A 22,465-nucleotide genomic window follows, 5' to 3' on the forward strand; every position below is an offset into this window, starting at 1 on the left:
ATATATGGAATTGGTGTGTGTGTGCAGCCAATGGAGGGTTATCATCTTGTACCTTGCCCCAGTCATTGGCATGCCTTGCACCTAACTGTATAGAAGATGTATGACTGTGTGATGACGACAGGGTACAATAACAGACAGGGTTTTAATGGGTTACCGCCACCACTAACCCTGGAATGAAATATCTGAAGGACATAGACTACAGCAGTTTCTGAGTGAAAAAAGTAACCACATGGTGAATTAATCTTCCTCCTCAAACATATTGTGGAGTAAAGCTTATTAATGGCCACTAGCCAAGAAGGTTGTATACTGCCTCTGATATCAGTTGCTGAATACCAGTTGCTGAATACCAGGAGCATAAGTAGGAAGAGTGCTGCTGAAATAAAAATTGTCCAGACCAAAAATATAGTTTCTAAGCTTTACTAACAAAACTTTCTTCAAAACAAACTTAAAACAATAATGATGCATCCAAATAGTTATATAAAATCATGTACTTGTCCAATCACAGGTTCTGCATCTTACAAATATAAAATTACTCCAAAAGGGAACTGAAATCAAAACCCACACTGACTCTATTACAACCTAGAGCTGTTTTCTTTCCAGGAGGGACATCATTTGTACACCTTTGTCTTTGGTGGCTTGAGAACAATGACAACTCTCTTAAAATGGAGATTTGCAACTGAACACCTCCCCTCATGTGATCTAAGTAAGTTAAACACTATGTCAGAGAGCAGAGCAGAGGTACACTAACAGCTAACCATTAACTTGCTAGGCACTTACAGAGCTTTGGCTTACCTCAATGTAATTTTCCAATGTTAAACCCTTAGCAATACACATACAGAGTCTTTTTCCATATCATTGTACATTTAAACAATTATACTTAACATGGTTGGCATACCCGTCAACTCTCCTGCTTTGAGCAGGACATCCCAGAACTACAGAAGCCACCCCGGCTTCTGATTGCATCCCAGGATGTCCTGTTTTGGCTCCTGCAAGAGTGTGACCTCATTTTGAGGGCCATGCTCTGACATGAGTCACCTGGCTGCCGCAAGAGCAGTGCCCTGAAAGACACCCTTGGGGGGGGCAGGTTCTTGCACGAGTCCTCTGGCAAGAGCATGGCTCTAAAAGGCATGCGTCCCAATTTTCCTCTGCTGGATGTTGGAGGGTATGGGTTGGTCATTGTGATAAAACGTTGATAGGCTTGATTGGCCTGTGGTTTGATCTAACAAGGCTCTTCCTAAGTTCTCATCATGCCCTCTTCCAAGCAAAGGAGAAAATGTCCGGAGATCTGATCATGGATCTTGCCCGCTATACCACCTAGGTTTTGCCCAAAGGGATTGTACACATATAAAGTTATTTTAAATTCTTACTGAGACTCATAGTTAAGCAGCAACACAGAATGTGACTGGCTCCATGTGACTAAAGCAAGTGGGAGGAATTTATGATGAAGAAGGTATAGTCTTGAGGGTGAGAACTCTCAGCCCTGTGGCACACTCTATATTTCAATGAGTTGGTTTTTTTTAATAAACATTCAAGCGTTCCATTATATTTAACATAAAAGTGTTCTTAAAAGTTCAAACTTGGCCTGAATCTGTGTGATGTTAATATAAATCCATTCTATTTTCCACTTTCTTCCATCGTCCTGCAGCCGCTGAAGGAGGGGTGTGAATGAATGAACCCTATTTAGAAAAAAAAAACAAAACACGGTTGACATTTTCCATATGGCACGACATGCTTTCCCCCATGTGAACTGCTTAAGAGCACACTAAACAACAATGGGGGTGTAGTTTTTTAAAAAAGAAAATAATAATTAAAAAACGCACCCTATTGGTGCCATATCAAGTTCAAATCAAATACTGAAATTCTCGCATCTGGAGACCAAGTTGGATCAACCATTAATTACAAAGAATGGAAAGATTTGTTTATATTCCCTTCAACTCCAAATGCTCTCTAAGGTGGGAAGGACAATTGGCAGCTGACCAGTTTTTTTCTTTTCTTTTATAAAGTCAGTGTGGAATATTTAAGGCAGCTGTTTCTCTTCCCTTTCTCCCATGGCTGGGGGTTCATTTTTCTTTGTATCCCTTTTCTAAGAACCTGCCATTTATGATACTCTTAATAATGTTTTAACTCGGAGATTGTATCATATGTCTTCCAACAGAGAAGCGGATTTTTGTACAGTTTTAATGGGTGTGAAGAGTTTGCACTCACAGGCTCTTTTAGGCCCATTCCTTGAATGTTATCAATAGTGTGGAAATGTTATAGTGCAGCCACTACACAATTAGCTGGGATTTTACAGAGCCTTTATAGTTAGGGCTTAAATGCTTCCATCCAAAAATTTTTAACCGGAGCTCAGTTCTAGGGTCTTGTATAACAATATGGAGAGTGACTTTGACCATATTCAGAGTGGCTTTCCTTCACCACTGGTAGCCATAGGTAGCCACTAAACATAGGAAATGTTGGTGTGTTTCGGGTGGAGGAACGCATTACAAAAAAGAATGTTTTCGGGTTAATAGACAACATCAGCAGCAACAGAAGTTTCTGTATGATGCCAGCCTTACATCTGTGTGTGTATGTGCACACACAAACAAGCGAAGAGGATTACACTTCATGCATCTGCTGAAGTCCATGAACACTATAATAAAATGAGTTAGTCTTTAAGATACACCAGACTCCTTGTTGATATGATTTTGTGGAAAGCAAAAGAGGGTAAACCTGAATGGTGTCAATGTAGTGGAGCCCAGAAGAGAACTTCAATTCCACTAAGGATAAAGGATAGACTTTTTCCCAGGCCTAAATATCTCTCACGGTCTTGCATTACTTAAAAACGAAACAAAAACAAAGGCAAATTCAAGGCTATTGGCACATATGCTATGAGATAGATGCATTCATGCAGCAACAATGCCTTGCTTACTTCGAGCTAATACTTTGCTTTGAAATAGACTTTGAGAAACAGTCAAGATCCTCAGATAACAGATACAAAGGTTGCATTATTTCAATAGAGTTGCTTTGGATTGCCACAGTTCTTAATCTTTCCATTCATGCATTATGTTAAGAGTTCCTGAAGTGAAAGTATTAAATACCAATGGTTTTGTTGTTGTTTTTCTCCCTCTGAACCCAGCATCTATATGTGATCAGCGTTTGCTTAGTGATGAATGAATCTGTCAATGTTGGTTGGTCTGTTTCTCATATTTCTAATTTTCAGTTGTCCACATTGCCATATCAGTTTGTGATTTTTTTATTTTAGAAAATCCTCTTGAAAATTCGCCCTTGGCAAAAAGCCAAGGATAAAATTTAAAATATTAACTGATGTTAAGGAAAGAGGGGGCTTTGCCCTGCCGGACTTGAAACTTTACTATGAAGCAGCAGCTTTTTGCTGGTTAAAAGAATGGCTACTTCTGGAAAACACTGACATATTGGACTTAGAAGGATTTAATAATGCTTTTGGTTGGCATGCATATCTATGGTATGACAAGGTTAAAGTGCACAAAATGTTTAAAATCCACATTGTCAGAAATGCACTGTTTAAAGTTTGGATGAGGTATAAAGATTTGCTTGAAAATAAGACTCCAAGGTGGTTGTCCCCAATGGAAGCAAAAGCACTAAAAAAACTCAATATGGAGGCCAATTGGCCAAAATATTGGGAGATTTTAGAGCAAGATGGTGATAAAGTGAAATTACAGAGTTATGATAAATTAAAAAGCAAGGTTCGAGATTGGCTCCATTATCATCAAATAATGGAGGCTTTCAAAATGGATAGAAAAATTGGCTTCCAGGTGGAAAAATCAAAATTGGAAACAGAACTGTTAGAACCTAAAACTAAGATTCTGTCAAGAATGTATAACTTGCTGTTGAAATGGAATACACAAGATGAGGAAGTGAAATCAGTGATGGTTAAGTGGGCCCAAGATTTGGGTCATAACATAATGTTTGCTGACTGGGAAAGGTTATGGACCACTGGTATGAAATTTACAGCATCTAATGCCTTAAGAGAGAATATTATGAAAATGATATACAGGTGGTACATGACACCAGTCAAGCTTGCAAAAATCTATCACTTACCTGACAATAAATGTTGGAAATGTCAAGAGGCTGAAGGTACATTCTTTCACCTTTGGTGGACGTGCCCAAGGATAAAGACATTCTGGGAGATGATTTATAATGAACTGAAAAAAGTTTTTAAATACACATTCTTGAAGAAACCAGAGGCCTTTCTCCTGGGTATGGTTAGCCAACAGGTGCACAAGAAGGATAGGACATTTTTTATGTATGCTACAGCAGCAGCAAGGATACTTATCGCACAGTATTGGAAGACCTAACAGCTACCCACACTGGAAGAATGGCAGATGAAAGTCATCGACTACATGGAATTGGCAGAAATGACCGGCAGAATCAGAGACCAGGGTGAAGAGACGGTGAAGGAAGACTGGAGGAAATTTAAGGACTATTTACAGAAACATTATAAGATAATGAACGTTTGATGACATCAGATTGAGGATGGATGGGTATTTGGGAAAAAGTGAATAGAGAAAGATTTAATATTTTGTCAGACTCAAGGAAATGCAACCATTTACTAGACTTTAAGAGTATTAGAAAATTAAAATATGATAGAGGAAAAGAATTTGCAGACTGAATATTTGATTTGGAATACAGAGAAGGAAGGTCTGGGGAAGTCGGAGAAAGAAGTCAATGTAAAGAATATAAGGAGACAAAAATATGTTTATTCTCTTTGTTGTATTTTTGCTGTTTTGTGTTTGTGTGTTGTAGTATCTATTTTTCTATTTTTTCTGTTTTTTCTTTTTCTTTTTACCTTTAGGTGCTGTTGTGAGGTGGTTTGTTTATTGTTGTTTTAAGTTTTTGTCATAAAACTCAATAAAATATTATTTAAAAAAAAAAAGAAAATTCGCCCACTGGGGGAGGAAGAGACGTGGGGGGGAGGGCGCACCTCCCCCTGGCAGCGCAATCCTGGTGGGGTGCCATCATGGCTGCCCCCCTTCGCTGGGCGCCACGCCCCTATGGGTGGTGCACTGTGCCCTCAGGATGCGCACCAGCCCTGCCCCGCCTGCTCTCCGCCCCCCAGTGCCAGAGCATGAAGGTCCGCCACTGAATTCGCCAGCATTTTAGAGCAATTTTCTCCTCTTATACACATTTTTGTATGCAATTTTGCCTAATATAGACATTTTTCTGTAATTCCCCCTGATATAATGCATGTTTGTATGTCTGCCAATATATGCACGCTTTATTCTAGTAAATGCATCTTAATGCATATGACATAGCAGGAGAACTGCATTGCAAAATTTGGAGAAATGTAGTTTAAAGTGTGACTGTTTTGATTCACATATTATTTTGGAAAATGTAGAGTACGGAAATTCATCTTTAAACACAAACCAAACCAAATCCTCCCTTCATCTCAGGTGTCTGATGGGAACGGCAGAATTGCTACAGCTGTGATTTTTCAAGCCCTACCCCTGTTTTATTTCTCTCAGTCTCCTGCTGACCTGCTTATACATTGCCAGTCCTTTCTGGAATATATGTGAGTTTTTGTATCATGGGGGTTACCAGGGAGTTTGAATATGTGGTAGAGGGAAAATGCCTTCATTAACCATCCATGCCTTTTGGATCATCACTAGTTGCTTTTTCTGGTATGTGTGTTTGTTGTGTTCTAAACTGCTTTTGCTGCCCAGCATATGCTAGTGAGTTAAATATACATATCCATTTTATATATTTAGTATGAAATATACTTTCACTAGCATGCACAGGTGGACCCAGCTATATTTGATTTTATTAGATGTCTCTTATTTTATTTTGCCAGTTGCATGGAGTGCATTTTAAGGGGTGTGGGACATAATCAAAGGAATTTAGAGATTTTTCAGCACTTTCAACAAGAGCATTAGCAGCTTATAGGCAGGCAGCTTATAGAACAGGAGAAGAGAACAAAATACACAGCTGTACTTATGTCAAACTCATAATTGACAGCAAGGTATGCAGACTCCATGGCCAACCCATTGTCTCCTTTGGACAAAGGAGACAGTTTTGAAACAGTTTGGGAGGGTGTGGCAAGCACCCAGCTCCTAAGATCAGCGGCAGAGGAAGCCAATAAGGCTCCTGGGGTGGCGCGTGTGCCCTGCACCCAGGGGCAAGGCCAGCCACCCGCGGGGGTGGGGCAAGCCAGGGCAGGACGCTCTGCGGGGCCTCCGAGGAGTCTGCCTGCCTACTTCCACTTAGCTGCCCTACAGCTGAGGGGGAGGGGCGGGCAGACTGGCATTTTGTAACCCCCCTCAGTGGTGCCACCTGGGGTGGCCCGCCCCCACTGCACCCCCTTCCTCTGCCCCTGCCTAAGATCTTGCAACAGCCATCAATCTTGAGAAACCGAGTCCTGCATTTGCTTAGCAGTTGCAATACACTATTGCACCTCCCTCTTTTTTTAGTACTATATGAAAATGACTGGGTCAATGGTGGCGCATGTAGGAACATAAGGGAAACTGGACTCAGTGTTTCTGGGGAAGCTGTAGGTAAAAAGTGCTTTAGGTAAAAGCAAAAAAGATGAACAGGGGTCTGTGGTGTAGATTAATAATGGAGAGCAGGTAGGCAAGGATATGAAATATAAGATGTTGAAGTGAAGTGAGGAGTGTACAGAATCAGGGCAATAAATGCCATAATATTTAGGGCTGGTTCATTGCAAGGGAAAATACAGTACTGAAGTATTGCTTAAGAATTGTCACACAAGGATTGGCATCTGTATTGATGTCTTTAATTGCACTATAAATTTGAGCATTAAAGAGAAAAGCAAATGTTATTAGGAACCAGGACATGGCAATGATGTGAGCCCTTAATGAGATCCCAGTGCTAACTCAAGAGCACAGCAATTTCCCAGAGGACTACCAAGGAGATGGACAATGAATTGTAAGGCCTGCTTTATAGGCATCTATCCTTGGTCAAATGCACCTGCTTGTAGCCACGCAAAAGACAGTGCGTAAATGTCTGGAATATTACATAAAAGTTGTCTGGGAGACCAGGCAGAGCAATTAAATCCATCCTGCTTAAATGAACCCCCAGTGCAGGTCAAACAAATCTAATTTTTATTGTTCCTTAAGGAGATGGTGTCTGTATGGGAGACAAAGAGAAGATGTAGCAGTGAGCTTGAAAGGAAAACCAAGATGCCCTTTAAGGGGAAAAAATTAAATGTTCACAAAAATGCCACAGCAGGCTAGATAAATGATATATTATTATAGCAGGAGTTTAAAACTAATTGATGACTAATGTTTTAATGTCCTAGAAGCTACGCTGATCTATGATACATCTCAGCCAAGCCAAAGGGGCATTTCAAGGAGAGAGAAAATGTTAACTGTTAACCTGATAGAACCAGAAGAAAAAGCAGTTACCTCAATGAATAAATGACAAGGTTGCTTCCATTAATGTCTGGCTGCGTCCTGCAATGCAAAAATCAAATTATGACAAAAACTGAATGAGGAAATAAACCGTGTAGCAGAGCCCACAGTTTATTCCGTGATAAATTTGTTGAAGCTGTGTTGTCTATGTATAAAATGAAACTGTCTGCCTAAGCAGACTTTTAGATTTGCAAATCTATAAAAGCCCATGAGATACAATAAGGACCCAACTGAAAGCAAGTACAATCAAGGTCAGTTAAAGTACATTAGAGCCAACGTCCACACAGCCAAATTGGTATGGAGAATTTGGTGGGACAAGTTTGACCTCTGGTGAAACTGTCATATGATTACTTCTCCACATGCCCACCTCACAGCTCATTTTCACCTTGCCACTATCAGTCTGGGTTTGAAAGTTTCATTCCAGAATGGTCACCATACTAATGATAACCAATGTTATGCTCCATCCTGTGCCCTTTCATCACAATCAAACACTTTGTTGAATGATAAAATCTATACATCTTTAGATTTACTTAAGCACACAATAGTCCAATTCAGGTACTATTCTAGGGACTCTTACCTAGGCCTTTGTTTGGCACAGAGATAAAGATCATAGAGTTGGAAGGGACCCTGAGGATCATCTAGTCCAGCCTGAATATGCAGCTGTCCCATTCGGGGATCGAACCCGCAACCTTGATGTTATCAGCACCACACTCTAACTGACTGACCTAGGAGGTGGGGAGCATGTGCCTGTTCCAGTGTGGCTGGACTCCAACTCCCATCAGCTCCAGCCAGCAAAGCCCAATGATCAGGGATGATGGGCAGAGGCAGAGCTAGCTGCTCTGGCACCTGGAGCGGTGCATATGCTGTGCACCCGGGGCGGGGAAAGCGTCCTGGGGTGGGGCGGGGATGTCTCCCCCCCTCAGGGATTAAACCTGAGGTGGACTGCACCCACTGCACCCCCTTCCTCTGCCAGTGATGATGGGAGATGTCACCCTACAATATCTGGGAGGGCCATAGGCTCCCAAAGGTTCTCCACTAGCCTTATAGTCACCATTCTAAGCCTTGCCAGAGATTCAGCAATGCTGTGAACATCTTATCTGGTTTCTCAACGGTCCCCAGCTGAATTTAAATTTTACAATAAAATTATAGAGCAGGCTTTGCAATGCTACTTACTGTATATTTTCTAATTAGCGAGCACAATAAAAAATTACTGTTCATTGTGATTGATGAATATTTCTCAGCTAACCGTCTAATGACTAAGAAAAAAAAGGAACGAATCCTAATTAAAAAAGTAAACAAATATTACTGAAATCTTGTTAACGACACTATTCACTGGTATGTGATAGAAGAAGAAAAAGAAGCTTTTCTTATGTAAAGTTCTTTGAGCAGCAAGGGTGGATGAATGTTTTGTGATAAGTAAAGCATCAGAAACAGAGGCAAGCAACTGGCTATCTGTACAAAAAAACCAAGCAGATAAACTAGGCCTTGTTAGAACAGAAAGGAGACACACTTTCTGGCTTGCTTTCATAAAGTGCCTGAAGGATTTATGCTACATATTATATCTAGAAGATCAGTTAATGCCAAGATCTCAGAAACTACTGACTGCCCTGGGAAGGCAAGAGTGGCTAGTTCTTTTTTCTGTGCAAGATTAACTGATACAATGAGGAAAATTTCCATTTCCTTTAGGGATGTCCTTAATGGAGTATGAAGGATCAAAGACTTATCTGAAATATTTAGCAGGATAATATGATAAGTCATGTTGCTACAGTGCACAGATGTCCAGGAGTGCTCGCCAAGGTTAACAATGTTGTACAAACAAGTCACATCAGATTGTAATGTTAGAATACCTTGCCAGATAAGACCAAAAACCCTAGGACATCTAGTTCAGTCATCTGTTTCCAACAGAGCTCAGTTAGATTCTTCTGGGAACAAGCAAGGCATATAATTGATGACACTCCTCCATTGCTTGTACAACTACCCATGCATATTGGAATGGTACTATAAATATTTCGGGAAAGGTGGGGTGGCTTAATGAAATCCACAAGCCTCCCTGATACATTGCCCAGTTTTAGCCAAATCTCCTGGGCCCCTATGGATCCCCTGAACAACGATTCAGAGGTATACTTTCTCTGTAACTGATAGCGGTTGGTAGACCCATCCTCTATAAATGCGTCCCGTTCTCATTTCACAAAATCATAGACTTTTAAAGTTGTAAGGGACCGTGGAGATCCTGTAGCCCATCTCCTTCAGTGTGGGGATCCTGCAACTACAGTATCCCTGTCAGATGGCCATCTGTCTCATCACAAAACAGCCCACCAACTCTCAAGGCAGTTTGTTTTGGCGTCAAACAGCTTGTACAATTAGGACGTTCCTTAAGGAGGGGCTTTCAGCTGGAGATGTCTTGGGGCACCATGGAGGATGACTTAGAGCTACTTTCTATCCATCTGATGTCCTCAGCAGTGGCTGCTGGTAGCTAGAGGCTCTCACCTAGTGCTATATCCAGGCATACTGGAGGGTTAATTATAGTAATTATTTCTACATGTGTATCTATTTTAGCACATGTTAACTTTGTGCAAAACTGCCCACTTTTGGGGAGCTGTGTTAAATGGACATCCTATCAGCTCCCATCCCATTCAGGCAACAGATAAACTGGCTGTTATGGCTGCAACTCTAAACCTACTTACTAGGGAGTAAGTCCACTGTATTAACACATGGGACCTACTTCAGAAAAAGGATGCACAGAATTGCACTGCATGACCTGTTCTGCTCCGCTTCACTACCCGTGGTTTCTGAAGCAAAGAGAAGCGTAGATACCCTCAAAGCTATCTCAGAATCATGACATAGAGTTCTAAGGACAGCTGCAAAGAAGAATTTTAAAAAGTGTGCACACGTCTTTTTTTAAATTGGCACCATGTTCTGAGATGCAGATAATATCAAAGGAGATCAATTCAGACAGCAAAGCAGATACACTCCCCACAATGGGAAGATAACTCCCAATAAATACACAGCTCCAGAGCCTTCAGTGTGACTGGAGCCCTGTGCTGCAGTAGTTAATAGAACCATCACCTTTATGAACTCTCTCTCTTATTTCCCATCATGTATGGACTTTAGCCTTCAAAGGCTACTGCTGCTGGTGAAGTAATATGATTAAGTGAGCCTTTTAAGACAGATTTATGCAAATAGTTTCTCCTCCAGCAAGTGTCACATCAGGTCTAGCTCTGTAAGGAAGAATATTTCAAAGATGCCACCTCTTATTTAGAACCACTAAATTATCTGACATTAGTGGTCAAATCGGCAGCAGGCCAAAATGGAGCAACTTTGATTTATACCCCTGCTGATGTTGGCTTTCTTTCCACTTATAAAGCAGGAAAACAAATAACTTTCATTCATCAGGCAAAACTTGGGTGATGAAGGGAAAGAGAATTGGGCGAATGGGAGGAGGTTTTGGTCTCTCTACTAGAAAAGCATTCAGATCTTCCTAGGATGGCCTCTTCTTACAACTAAAAGAACATTGAATTGAATTCACAGTCTGTAATCTGCATCACCATAAGCTTGCTGCATGCCTCTGGCACCCAGCATGGAATCTGCCATTATTCTGAAACTCTGTGCTCTCAGAGCCAATGTACATGTTTAGCAAAACCACACAGTAGAGGACTTCTGAGAGTATACCAAAGCATACTGTAGGGACTGTGTCCCCCACAGGAATACTCTTTGAGTTTTAACACTTTCCAAATAGTACACAGGAAACGAGTGTATCAGAGAGAGGCAAGGCTATCCAAGTCATTTTACTGCCTGAGGCAAAGGATAAGATGGCACCCCTTTCCGGTCTATGTTCAAAATCCAACCAGATAGGGTTGAAACTTAGGGCTCATTCCACCTCTTGTTTAATGTGGATATTAAGCTTCCTGTACCACAATTAACAGTGTTGTCCATATGATATTTTCCTCCAAATCTCTGCCTTCCCACACTTCCCCAACAAGATTATTTCATGTCCTCTCCTTTTGAGAGCATGCCTGGTATGGAGAAATTGCTTTAAAACAAGGTGCGGAAAGATTATGGGTACACGTATTACCAAAAATGAATGGAATTCTGCCATTTCAAGTCCAACATGTAATGCCATGTGTAATAATGTTAGATTCATGGAAAAGTAAACCAGAATATCTCCTCAACTGAAGGAAGAATGGCACTGCTTTCATGACTTTTGGAAAGATGAATAGAATATTTAAGTTACATCTGTTTTATTATTGTTAAATGTGGTCAGTTGGATGGGAGGATATTGCGTATCATGCTTCTTATGAGTGAGTAGTTTGGAGCTGATAAAAGCAGAATTATAAAAATGAGATTATATTCCTCTGTATTTATGATATCTGCATATATGTACATAAATGTGCATGTTTCCTGCTTGATTGGATTGAATATTTAAATACATTGTTAAACAGAAATCTTTGTTTTTATTTTTTTTAATCTAGAACAACTGTGATTGCAGGCTTGCAAACATCTGAACGTCTGATGTAGATTTTCAGTTTCGTTGTTCTGTATGGGACAACGACAATAAAGATTTTCACATTTCATCCCCGAGGCATCGGGCATCGCTAGTGCAGTTCCACAGATGGGTTTTTACAAGCAGTGAGGTTGGGAGGGTTGGGGGAGAGACACAGACAACAAGAAGGACGACGTGAGCAGCTCCTTTTATTTACTGCCCGTTTAAGCGCCTTCCAGGCTCCTCCGCCAAATCCCGCCTCGCGGGCCCGCCGGCCAATCGGGATCAGCGGCACCAAGGCGCAGCTGTCAAGAGAGGAGAAAAGGAGCGAGGCCTTCTTCTTTCCCCCCTTTCTTTCCCCCCTCGCGGCAACGGCTTTTGCTCCCGTGCAAGAAGCCCGGAAATTGCCTTGTCAGGAACTCTGAGGGTTTTCCTCTCTCTCTCTCTTGCTGCAAAGCGTGTGCTGCGAGCGGCTTGTCCACTGCTAGCTCAGGTCATATTTCACTGCTGGGCAAGTAAGTGGCTTCTGCTCTCCAACCCAAATAAGAATCGCCTTCTGTAGCAGAGCGTTCCGTTTCAGGAAATCCTCGCGCAGATGTTTCTTTCCTTTGCGTTTAGGAGGGGAAAGAAAACACCTCGGGCTTTGTTCTGTATCCCTTGCCCAAGGGGTCGTGTCCCTTTCCCCCTTCTTCTTTGGGTGTACTTTGGTTGCCTTCTGGCTTACCTTGGTTGACTCTGGGGGAGATGGGGAGAGAGCTTGAGGTTTTCATCCTGAACACCAGGCTTGCCAAAAGTGGAGGCATGTGTTTATTTTATTTTTGTGCTTGGCAGGTTTGTTTCCCTGTGTATGTATGGGGCCCAGTATGCAATGGGATCTATGAAATTCAAAGGGGAGGTTCCCTGCCCACCACACTCCCCTTGCAAAATGGCAACCAGATACTGCCACATGCCTGAGATGATGCCTTATCCTGGTGTACATAGTTACTAGTCCTGGGAAGAGGGAAGGGTGAGAAGAGAGTCTCGAAGTAGCCAAGGGTCAGCGACACTCTTTCAGCCGCATTTGCAGTTGGTGCGAGTTGCAGATATGTTTCTGTGGGTCACCAGATGTGGGTCCCATCAGCGCCAGTTGGAGTGGCCCAATGGTTGGGGATGATGGGGATTGTAGTTCAACAACATTGGGGACCCAAGGCTGGGAAATACTGAAGAGCTAAGGCAGACACAATGGGTGCTTCTGCTTGACCTGTTTGTTGGACGTTCATTTTTGTGGGGAGATTCGATGGTGTTGGCTTTTCAAGAAGTATTCACTTGTTTGCAGGGAGGTTGACAGATGACATTGCATCAAAGCAAGCATTATTGCACACTTTCCAATTAGTTTCCCTGCTGCAAAAAGTGCAGGAGTTTTTTTTGGGGGGGGGCGGTTTTGTTGTCCTCATCAACTACAATTGTGCAACCTGAATTTGCTGGTATGTGGTTAAATCCCACCTGAAAGCAGCCCCAATCTGGGCCTTCTTTAAAGAGATACACCTTCTCAGTGTGTTATTTAGAACACGGTGCAAAGTACAGGGTCTGTTTAAACATTACTGAATTCCTTCATGGAAATGATTTCTTTGTGGAAATTAGCCTGCAGTCCACATGTCGATTGTTATTTGTGACTATATCAGAGGTAGGTGTGTGTTGCTGTACGTATTACAAGTGATGGGAAGCTGTGATTCTGGTTTCCTAGTGTGCGTACACTGAGCAAAATACATACTTATGCAACTGTCACCATTCAAGTATCATAAATATGTGAAGCACCAAACATAACAGCCCGCACACTGTAATGTATGGCTGCTGTAGCTGTCTACCCTCTTGTCATATATGAGTATTGTGCTTTTCCCAAACATTATTGTTCCAGTACTGCCCTCCTACAGACAAGAAGTACCCACTGCTTCCAAAGCGTAAGAGGAAATGCGGTTGGGTAGGACAAATCCTCTTTAAATCTTAATGTCAGCCATGTTAATTGGGCCTGGAAACAGTGTCGATCACAAAACGTATAATATGATCATATGGTTGAGCCCCAGTTAACCGTCTTGCTGCCCTGCTTCGAGCCAACTAAAGTTTCTAGGCTGTTTTCAAAGTCAAGCCCATATATATAATGCATTGAAGTAATCAGAGCAGATATCTCTGTACAGGTAGGGTTGCAGCTGGTATTATCAGCTCAAGCCAATAAACGGTGCTGTGAGCCTCTGAGGCTGCTCATGCCTCTTTGCTAACAACTAGATCCAAGACTGTCCCTGAACTGCAAACCTGATCCTTTAGGGAGAAATCCAGAACAGGTTGAACTTCAATCAGCCAAATAGATGAACAACCTGCTAACAGTACCACTATCTTGTCTTGATTTAATCTCAGTTTATTGGCTCTTACCCAGTCTGTTAATGTGCCCAGCCACTGATTCAGAGCACCTATTGGTTCATCTTGATTTGATGAAAAGGAGATAATAGAGCTCAGCGTTATCTAGTGCTGGTGACACCTCAGTCTGTATCTCCAGATGACCTCTTCCGGTGGCTTCATGTAGATCTTAAACAGCATGGGTGATGAAATGCAGCCTGATGGAACTCTGCAGCATTGCTACTGACCTGTAGTCATCCAAACATTGCTCTTGTCCCTGGAGGGCATCCCGTGTGTTCTCTGCAGGCGTCTCATGAGCACTATGTTGTATGTCTTCACCATGCTCCACTCTGCTAAAAAAGGGATGGTTTTGAGGAGCATAAGGAGATTCAAATCCCTATAGGTACTCCTAGGGGGACTTGCAGTAGTGTGGTTGTTGCTGGCTGTGCTACAGGCTGTTGGACTGAGTGTGCTGCGTTGTTGACTTTTGGGGATGTAGTGGGGTGCATGCCCTAACTGGTGAGTTAATTGGCTATCTACATGCGTGAATATTGGTGGTGGTACTGTGTCTAATTAGTGGGCTGTGGCAAAGTTTCCAGAGTGTCTGGTTGTGTATGTGTGTGTAATCTTGCCCGGGCCTGCCTCCTTCTCCACCCCCACCGTTCGGCCCGGACACTGAGGTCCAGTGCTGAGGGCCTTCTGGAGGTTCCCTCACTGTGAGAAGCAAAGTCACAGGGAACCAGGCAGAGGGCCTTCTCAGTAGTGGCTCCTGCCCTGTGGAATGCCCTTCCATCAGATGTCAAAAGGAATAAACAACTATCTGACATTTAAAAGACATCTGAAGGCTGCCCTGTTTAGGGAAGTTTTTTTAGTGACTGATGTTTTAATGTATTTTTAATCTCCTGTTGGAAGCTGCCCAGAGTGGCTGGGGAGACCCAGCCAGATGGGCGGGGTGTAAGTAATAAATTATTGTTATTATAATGTGGGTAAAGCAACTGTTCCTCTGCTAAGTAGTGTTGTACCTCCAATCCTGGTGTAGTGTTCAGTTATGTTGCAAACCTATACATATTTACCAGGATGTAAGTCCCACTGAGCTGAGTAGGGCTTCTGAGTAGACATGTGTAGGACTGTGCAGTTAAAAATAAAAAGACTGGTCTGGCGTGAGAGCCCCTGGTTACTTTTAAATAGATGTGACAGGAACTCTCAGAAGCAGTGTGTTAGAATTGCAGATGTACCAACCATCTAAATAAATGTTTTAAGTTTAGGATGACAAATTACTTAGGGCTGTCCTCCTTTACAATTACGATTCAAGGGTGAACAAGTCCCCTTGAATGCATTAAATTTTGGAAACTAGTTACTGAAACATTCTCGCCGCTGGGTGAAAAATGTCTGCAAAAGCATGTTTTGTAGCATGTATTAAATTTTTTGATTTAATTGTTGAATTTACTGTTGGCTTAGGCTTTCCAGTATCTGTCGCAAATAATTAGACACTTGGTTTAGGTGTTGGTTTGATAGGATGGCTTTGCTGGGAAGCACACTGGACTGTAGCCAATATGCAAATGTTGATGTTCTGTCACTTTGTAGACTCCTTTACAAAGCGTAAATCATTTTGTGGGATGACTTGCTAATACAACTGAGCACAAGGGACCAAATTAATCCCTGAAGTGCCTGAAATGTCTTTAGGGAGTTTGCCCCCTGAACATCCTTAATCCAAGTTGAATTCTGTTTCACACTTCGATCAGCAGTAGGGTAATAAACAAGAAGAGATGAAGGCTATGTTCTGTTTCAAGACCAAAAGTGATGGAAATGACACAATCTACCAGGCTCCTGTTGCCATTACACCCTCTCCTATTTCATCAGCAGACTTAGGTTGTATTTCGATATACCTTTACCCTGGGAATAAAAAAAAAAAAGTTTATATTTAACTTGGTAGGACCTCTGAGTAGAGTTGTGTAGGATTGTACCATTAAGTCTTTTCTCAGAAGAGTCAGGCAAAATGGTGTTGCCTCCCTAATGGAACTGGGGGTCATTATTGAAGACAGCAACAAAATGGTGGCCTTCCTGTGCAGTCCAATACATCCCTGCTCGGAAGTGAGTCCCTCTGAGTTCAAGGGGACTTACTCTCAGGTAAGTGGGTATAGGATTGCAACACCTAGTTAACCCAAGAGTATGCACACATTGAACTCAAAGGAACAGATATCTAAGAAATTTATGATATTTAATTAGAGAAAAATCAATACTGACATTTATTAAGGATTGGATACTTCTTATGGAGTTTTTGCATGTAAGAGAAAATGAACTTGTAATACCTGGATTAAAAAAAATATTGGTTTATGGAAAATAGAATAGTTGGGTTCTATTTGGGGGTTATGTTCTGGGCCACCGCGCACATAAGAGACATCGCATAAAGTGGGGAGCACTCTCTAAAAAGTCTTTAAATGCCCATTTCCCCCTGCTCTCCAGCTCTCTCTCCAATTCAGAGAAAGAAAATACCTAGAGTTGAAGCTCTAGGGCTGGGTGGAGGACACATGGGAACGGCTGCTTCTGCTGTGCTACCCTCTATGTCAACTGTTAGGCGGGGACTCTGAGCAGCCTAAACAAAGCCCCGTTGCTCCTCAGGTCTCTTTGGGGCTTCCTCTGCCCTCACTGATGTCTTCTTTGGGCTTCAGGGAGGGTTTCCTCATGAGCCATGAGGGCTCTCCAGCTCTCTCCCATCATTTCCTGGTATGATTCTATTTATTTATTTCCTGAGGTAGCATATACTGTGGTACCTTGGTGTATGAACTTAATCCGTTCCGGAAGTCCGTGCTTAAACTAAAGCGTTCTTAAACCAAGGCGCGCTTTCCCGTAGCAGCTGGGGACTCATTTTACAAATGGAACACACTCAGCAGGAATTGGAACATGTTCTGTTTCCAAGGCAAAGTTCACAAACCAAAACACCTACTTCTGGGTTTCCAGCGTTCTTAATCCAAGTTGTTCATAAACAGCTGTTCTTAAACCAAGGTACCACTGTATACATGGCTGCGCATGAGTAGTACATGCATAAAGTTTCTCTTTTACCCTTTCCCCTTCTGTTCCCTTCTGTTCCTTTTTAGATTAGATCGTAAAAGCATTAATTTTATTCTGGTGTATTATAAAAAAGATACTTTGTATTGGGTATGAACTTTTGTATACCTTTGGACAAGTTTCAATAAAAATAAATATTTAAAAAATAGAAATTAAAAAACAAACAAAAGTGATCAATATGGGGCTGATACTATGTATAAACTAGTTGAAACTCTTTTAAACGTGAACAAGAAACTCCACTATTCCAACCACTCACTTTTGCTGTCACTATATGGTGTTATTCACAAGTCAACATGTATCTTCATTGAACTGTTCACTTACCAGTTTTTTTTTATATGAGAATAAGAAGCCCTTGATCTTTCCAGGGATTTTAAATTCTCTTTCAACTTGTTTCAGCTTCTCATTCACTCCCTTAAACCTCTGAGTTGTTGATTTTTGTTCCAGTGAATTCTGGAGTTACTCTGTGACAACCGAACATGTAAACAAGCCTTTTTACATTTCAAGCTCTGTTCCTGCAGTCTGACAAACTGATTAACTTACTGAGAAATTTGTGCATTATTTATTGAGTGCTTGAATTAGCCAGTGCAAACTTGAGAGCACAGCTGTAGAGAGAAGCCCAAATGTTAATCGTCCATTATTTATTGATTTCATTAATCTCAAATTATCAGCTGAAACAACTTTATGGTTTGTCGGACGGATTTTGATTTTTGCTGACACCTGTCAGGGCAGCATCTTGTTGCTTGAGTGAGATTTTTGTTTAGCCAGAGTTCAAAAACAAGGTACACCCCCCCACCCCCTTCCCTTTCAAGAACATTGGAGACAGGAAAAAGCCAGTGTGGTTTAATGGGTTTAATGACATCTTTCCGCAGGGCCTGCAAAACAGAATTGTTCCACCAGGCCTTTGGCCAGGGCACAGCCTGACTCCCTCCCTCGGCAATCTTCGCGGAGCTCTGGCCTAATGGTTGCCAGTGGCTTGAATTAATTAATTTTATAATGAATGATTTTAGAGTGTTGTTTGTGCTGTACTTTTGTACTGTTTTATTGTTGTTAGCCGCCCTGAGCCCAGCTTCGGCTGGGGAGGGCGGGATATAAATAAAATTTATTATTATTATTATTATTATTATTGGACAGAGTTGGACTTTAGAACAGAAATCTGTCCAGACCAGAAACTGTGGTTAATCTACCGTTAGTTTAAGCAAGTTATCTTCAGTAGCTATAGTTGATCCAAGCAACTTGACAAACTGCAGTTTTCCAAATTCCTGGCCACTTTGGAGATGGGAGGGAGTAGTGTGAAAGCTCAAGGCTTATTGTGGGCTTATCCAGACTTGCCCTTGCCTCACCTCATTACCGCCCCCCCCACTTGATCTTCTGAATCGGAGCAAACACCAATTGGGTTTTCTCTGGATTTATGTTTTTTTCCGATTTATGGCTAAGGAATGGGTTTTCTGGGGAGAAATGGCAGGCACTGGCAAGACTGCTTAGACTCATGCCTAGAAATTGCGGGACAAGTGAAAAATCACTTAGACAAGTGCAAGTATGGATGAGTCCTGTGTCTTGTTTACGCTTCTTCACATAATGCTTCAATTGTGGTTTAGCATGGCATCCAATGCAATCAGTCTGCCTTTGTAATTTTTCTAATGCCCCCATTACTCCAAAATGTATTTTTCCTAGTTAAAACTTGTTGACTATGCCTTATAGGAGAACTCTGCTGATTTTAGGATATTTACTCTAGTCACTGTTGACCCTTTAAAAAAAAAAGATGCACTGGAGAATTCAGTGCTTTTTGTGCGTAGATCCAGATGTCATGTAGGTGATATCTCAAATGTATTATACTCTGTAGTACTCATAGCATCAAACAATGTTTTTGCAAGGAAACTGGATTGAGTTACAGGAATGTTGCACTTTGAAGTGATGCAGAATGATAAATGAACGCATAATATTTTTAAACACAGTTCCTCTAGAGACAAACCTTATATCAACAATTCTTGGAGGCATCTATAAACTGAATGGTGTTTTTTTTGTCAATGGCAAGTTAGACTGTGAGATGAAGAACAAAACAATGCAGTGCAGCCTAGCTGTTGGATTACAGACACGCTTGAGCTTCCAAAGCCAATTATTATGGTCCAATGTTGGGCAAAGTTGTGTCTGCATGTGTATGTCTGTATATTTAAAATATATTTATTTATTTGGAAAGGATGGGGAGCCTGCTAGGAGTTCATCCATGGACATATACCATGGCAGGCCAGTTTTATGATTGTTCATGAAGTTACTGGTTATATACAGGAAAACCCTATTTTGCATGGAGCTTATGTTCTGGGTTATCACGTGTGTTGGCACTTGTAAGCCTGTCCTGCTCCACTCCCATTATACCCCATAATGCCCCCTTTTCCTGCCACTTCTGGGTTCGCAGTGATGCATGCATGCACCAAGAATGCATTCAAAATGGGAGTTGCCTGTACTGACGGGTCATAAAGGCCCACCCACTTTGTTCACAAAACCCCTGTCACTCTGTCCACTTTGGACATGAAAAACTGTCACTCTACAGTGTGATTGGCGTATGACTGGCTGCAGTGCATAGCATTTGTAGTCTTTGGACTGCTCAACTGGCAACTGTTGCTGCTGCTGCTGCTGATACTCATTGGTAATGCTTTTCTTTCTATTGCTTTGTTTAGAGGCAGTTGATGAATAGTAAGAACCAAAGTGTTGCACACTACACATAGCAATGCAATAAAATGATTTTAATAGTGCAATATTAGGCTTGTCCTGTAGGATTTGTTCCCCGGTAAGTGCGCAACCCCAGAGTCGGTCACGACTGGACCTAATGGTCAGGGGTCCCTTTACCTTTACCTTAAGTGTATGTAGGCTTGCAACCTATATAAAACATGGGTTGAACCAGCATGTACATTCCTTCATGATGAATGTGGGTTCCTTTGGCTTGTGCATTGTGGTTCATGTGTGAGTTCTTATTCATTTTATTTATTCATAATTTATTTATTCATATTATTCCAGAAATGAATTAAACTATTAACTCATTTTTCCTCTGACTTTCCACCTGATGGGACCACACGGTGTCTTCCAGTAAGATCATGGCATCCCAAAATGATCAACATGAAAACTATAGCAGCAGACTAAGAAAACAGTTTAAATCACTTTGCGATTGTAAAGTCACAGCAAAGGAAACAATGTTATAAAATTATCTTCTAGATGTCTGTTGAGGAGCCATGACCTATGATAAATTATCATCATCATCATCAACAACAACATCATCTTATTATTGGCAAACTGTGGACTGATCCTGCAGACTTCATCTGGACAACTTTTTATAACCATGGTGCCACTACCAAAAAACAGGTCCTTTTCACTGGAAGCAAACGTTAGAAGAGGACTCCAAGTATCTTAATGTCTGAGAACCTGTATGGCATTAGGCACTTTAAAATGATTTGTACAGTGTAGGGAAATGGTATAAAAAATAGGAACCTTGTTGTTAGTGTGAGGGAGAACAGAGTATACCTGTAATATTTATACTTCCTGGAATGAGATTGAGAAATTGTCTTTCTTACATGTGACTGGAAGTTGGTAAAAACAATGACAAGAACACAACAGGAACTTTTAAAATAAAACCCTGCACAATTTGTTGATTTGACTTCTGTTAAGGAGCAGTAACTTCCTGAATGTGGGATTAGGAGACCAAAATGTGTTATTGCAATGAAAAATGCTTTATGATACTTTTATGGTGGAAAGCTTATTGGAGAGAAAAGTCATCCAACCATAGTCTAAATAATTTGCTATAGGTAGGCTTATCAGCTTACAAACTATTTCCAAATGAGTTGGCCTGCAGCGCTTGTGATGGTCTGTGCCTGACAAAGGTTGGGAAGGGTGTGTGTGTGTGTGTGTGTGTGTGCTTCAAACCAAGGGTTGTACTGGTGAGGTGGCTACCTTATTGTCCTTTGGCTTGGCATTTGTAACATGTAGCAAAACTCATTGGATCCCAAACTGTAGAATTTGTTGGTATGCAGTGTCCATTGCAAAGATGAGCAGTGATAGGAGAGAATGAAGTTTTATCCAAGTGAAGCATATTTTAAAAAGTCCCTTTTTGTTTCCCTGTCACCCAGAGGTCTGCTCAAAATGCAAAGTGAGAACCTGGAACCGGTAAATTACTACATTGGAATTGACGTTGGCACAGCAAGCGTCCGTGCGGCTTTGGTAGACCAGTTTGGGACGTTGGTGGCTTACGCAGAGCAGCCAATTCAAATTTGGGCACCACAACCAGACCACTATGAGCAATCCTCTGATGACATCTGGGCTGCGTGTTGTACAGTCACAAAGGTACAAACATGAATGCTCGCTATGAATTTTATGCTACACACTGTGAGGCAGCTTTTCTAATGAGGTGAGGCAGACTCTACTGCCTTTGTCACATCGAACCATTTTCACGCACACAAGAGATACAAGATTCTAGGAGGGCTGATATAACTAGTGACATTTTCTGGCTAATCTCTGCCTACCTTTAATTTTGGAAAAATTGGGGCTTCCTGTTCCAGATTTGACTATATAATGGCCGTGTTATTAAGTTCAATGATTAACAGCAGCTTCTGATATATACACCTTTATACTAACCAGAACTACATCTCTCTGATTTCTCTGTCTGCTGCCTTTGTGTATATATACCTCTATTGCTAGCACACACAAAAAACACCTTTGTATTCCTTCTAGTATATCTGGCCACATTCTATTAAATGGTACTGCCCTGTTTCAGTTAATCTCTCTCTTTATTTTTTGTGAGGGGTGGGGGGATGTATACTGATAAGTGGCTCTTGGAAAAACTGCGGGAAGAGTTTTTAGGTTTAACATTCAGGATTGGAAGAAGAAGGGTTGTGGTTTTTTGGGTGGGAGAAAATTATAACTTTGAGGTAGAAGTTTTTTGCTTATGGTAGAAACCAGAAAGAAAACATCAATTACCTGTTTTTTGAAAAAACAAACTCCAAAAAGTGAATGAGCTTAATCAGCTGTACACTACTCTGTTTTTTGCTTCAGGTATTCTCTCTCTCTTCCTTTCTATAAACAGCCTTGAAAATTAGTCCATATGAGCTGCTAGCCTACAAAAGTTTAGACTACTAGCTTGCAGTTTCATGTTGACTGCAGGGGAAAAGAAGACTCCAATTCTGTGGCC

At 41.5% G+C, this 22,465-nt stretch overlaps 1 protein-coding gene across 1 annotated transcript in view; it reads left to right on the forward strand.

Annotated features, from left to right (window-relative positions):
- The first annotated feature begins 12,164 nt into the window (after positions 1-12,164).
- Positions 12,165-22,465, forward strand: part of FGGY (FGGY carbohydrate kinase domain containing) — a 152,970-nt gene continuing 142,669 nt past the window's right edge. Inside the window, exons 1-2 of the mRNA XM_083448134.1 lie at positions 12,165-12,377; positions 21,408-21,621. Coding sequence (XP_083304260.1) covers positions 21,421-21,621 — 201 coding nt within the window. The 5' untranslated portion in view covers positions 12,165-12,377; positions 21,408-21,420. The remainder of the gene's footprint in view (positions 12,378-21,407; positions 21,622-22,465) is intronic.

This window comes from Podarcis tiliguerta, assembly GCF_965153285.1.
Source record: "Podarcis tiliguerta genome assembly, chromosome: 6".
Lineage (NCBI taxonomy): Eukaryota > Metazoa > Chordata > Lepidosauria > Squamata > Lacertidae > Podarcis > Podarcis tiliguerta.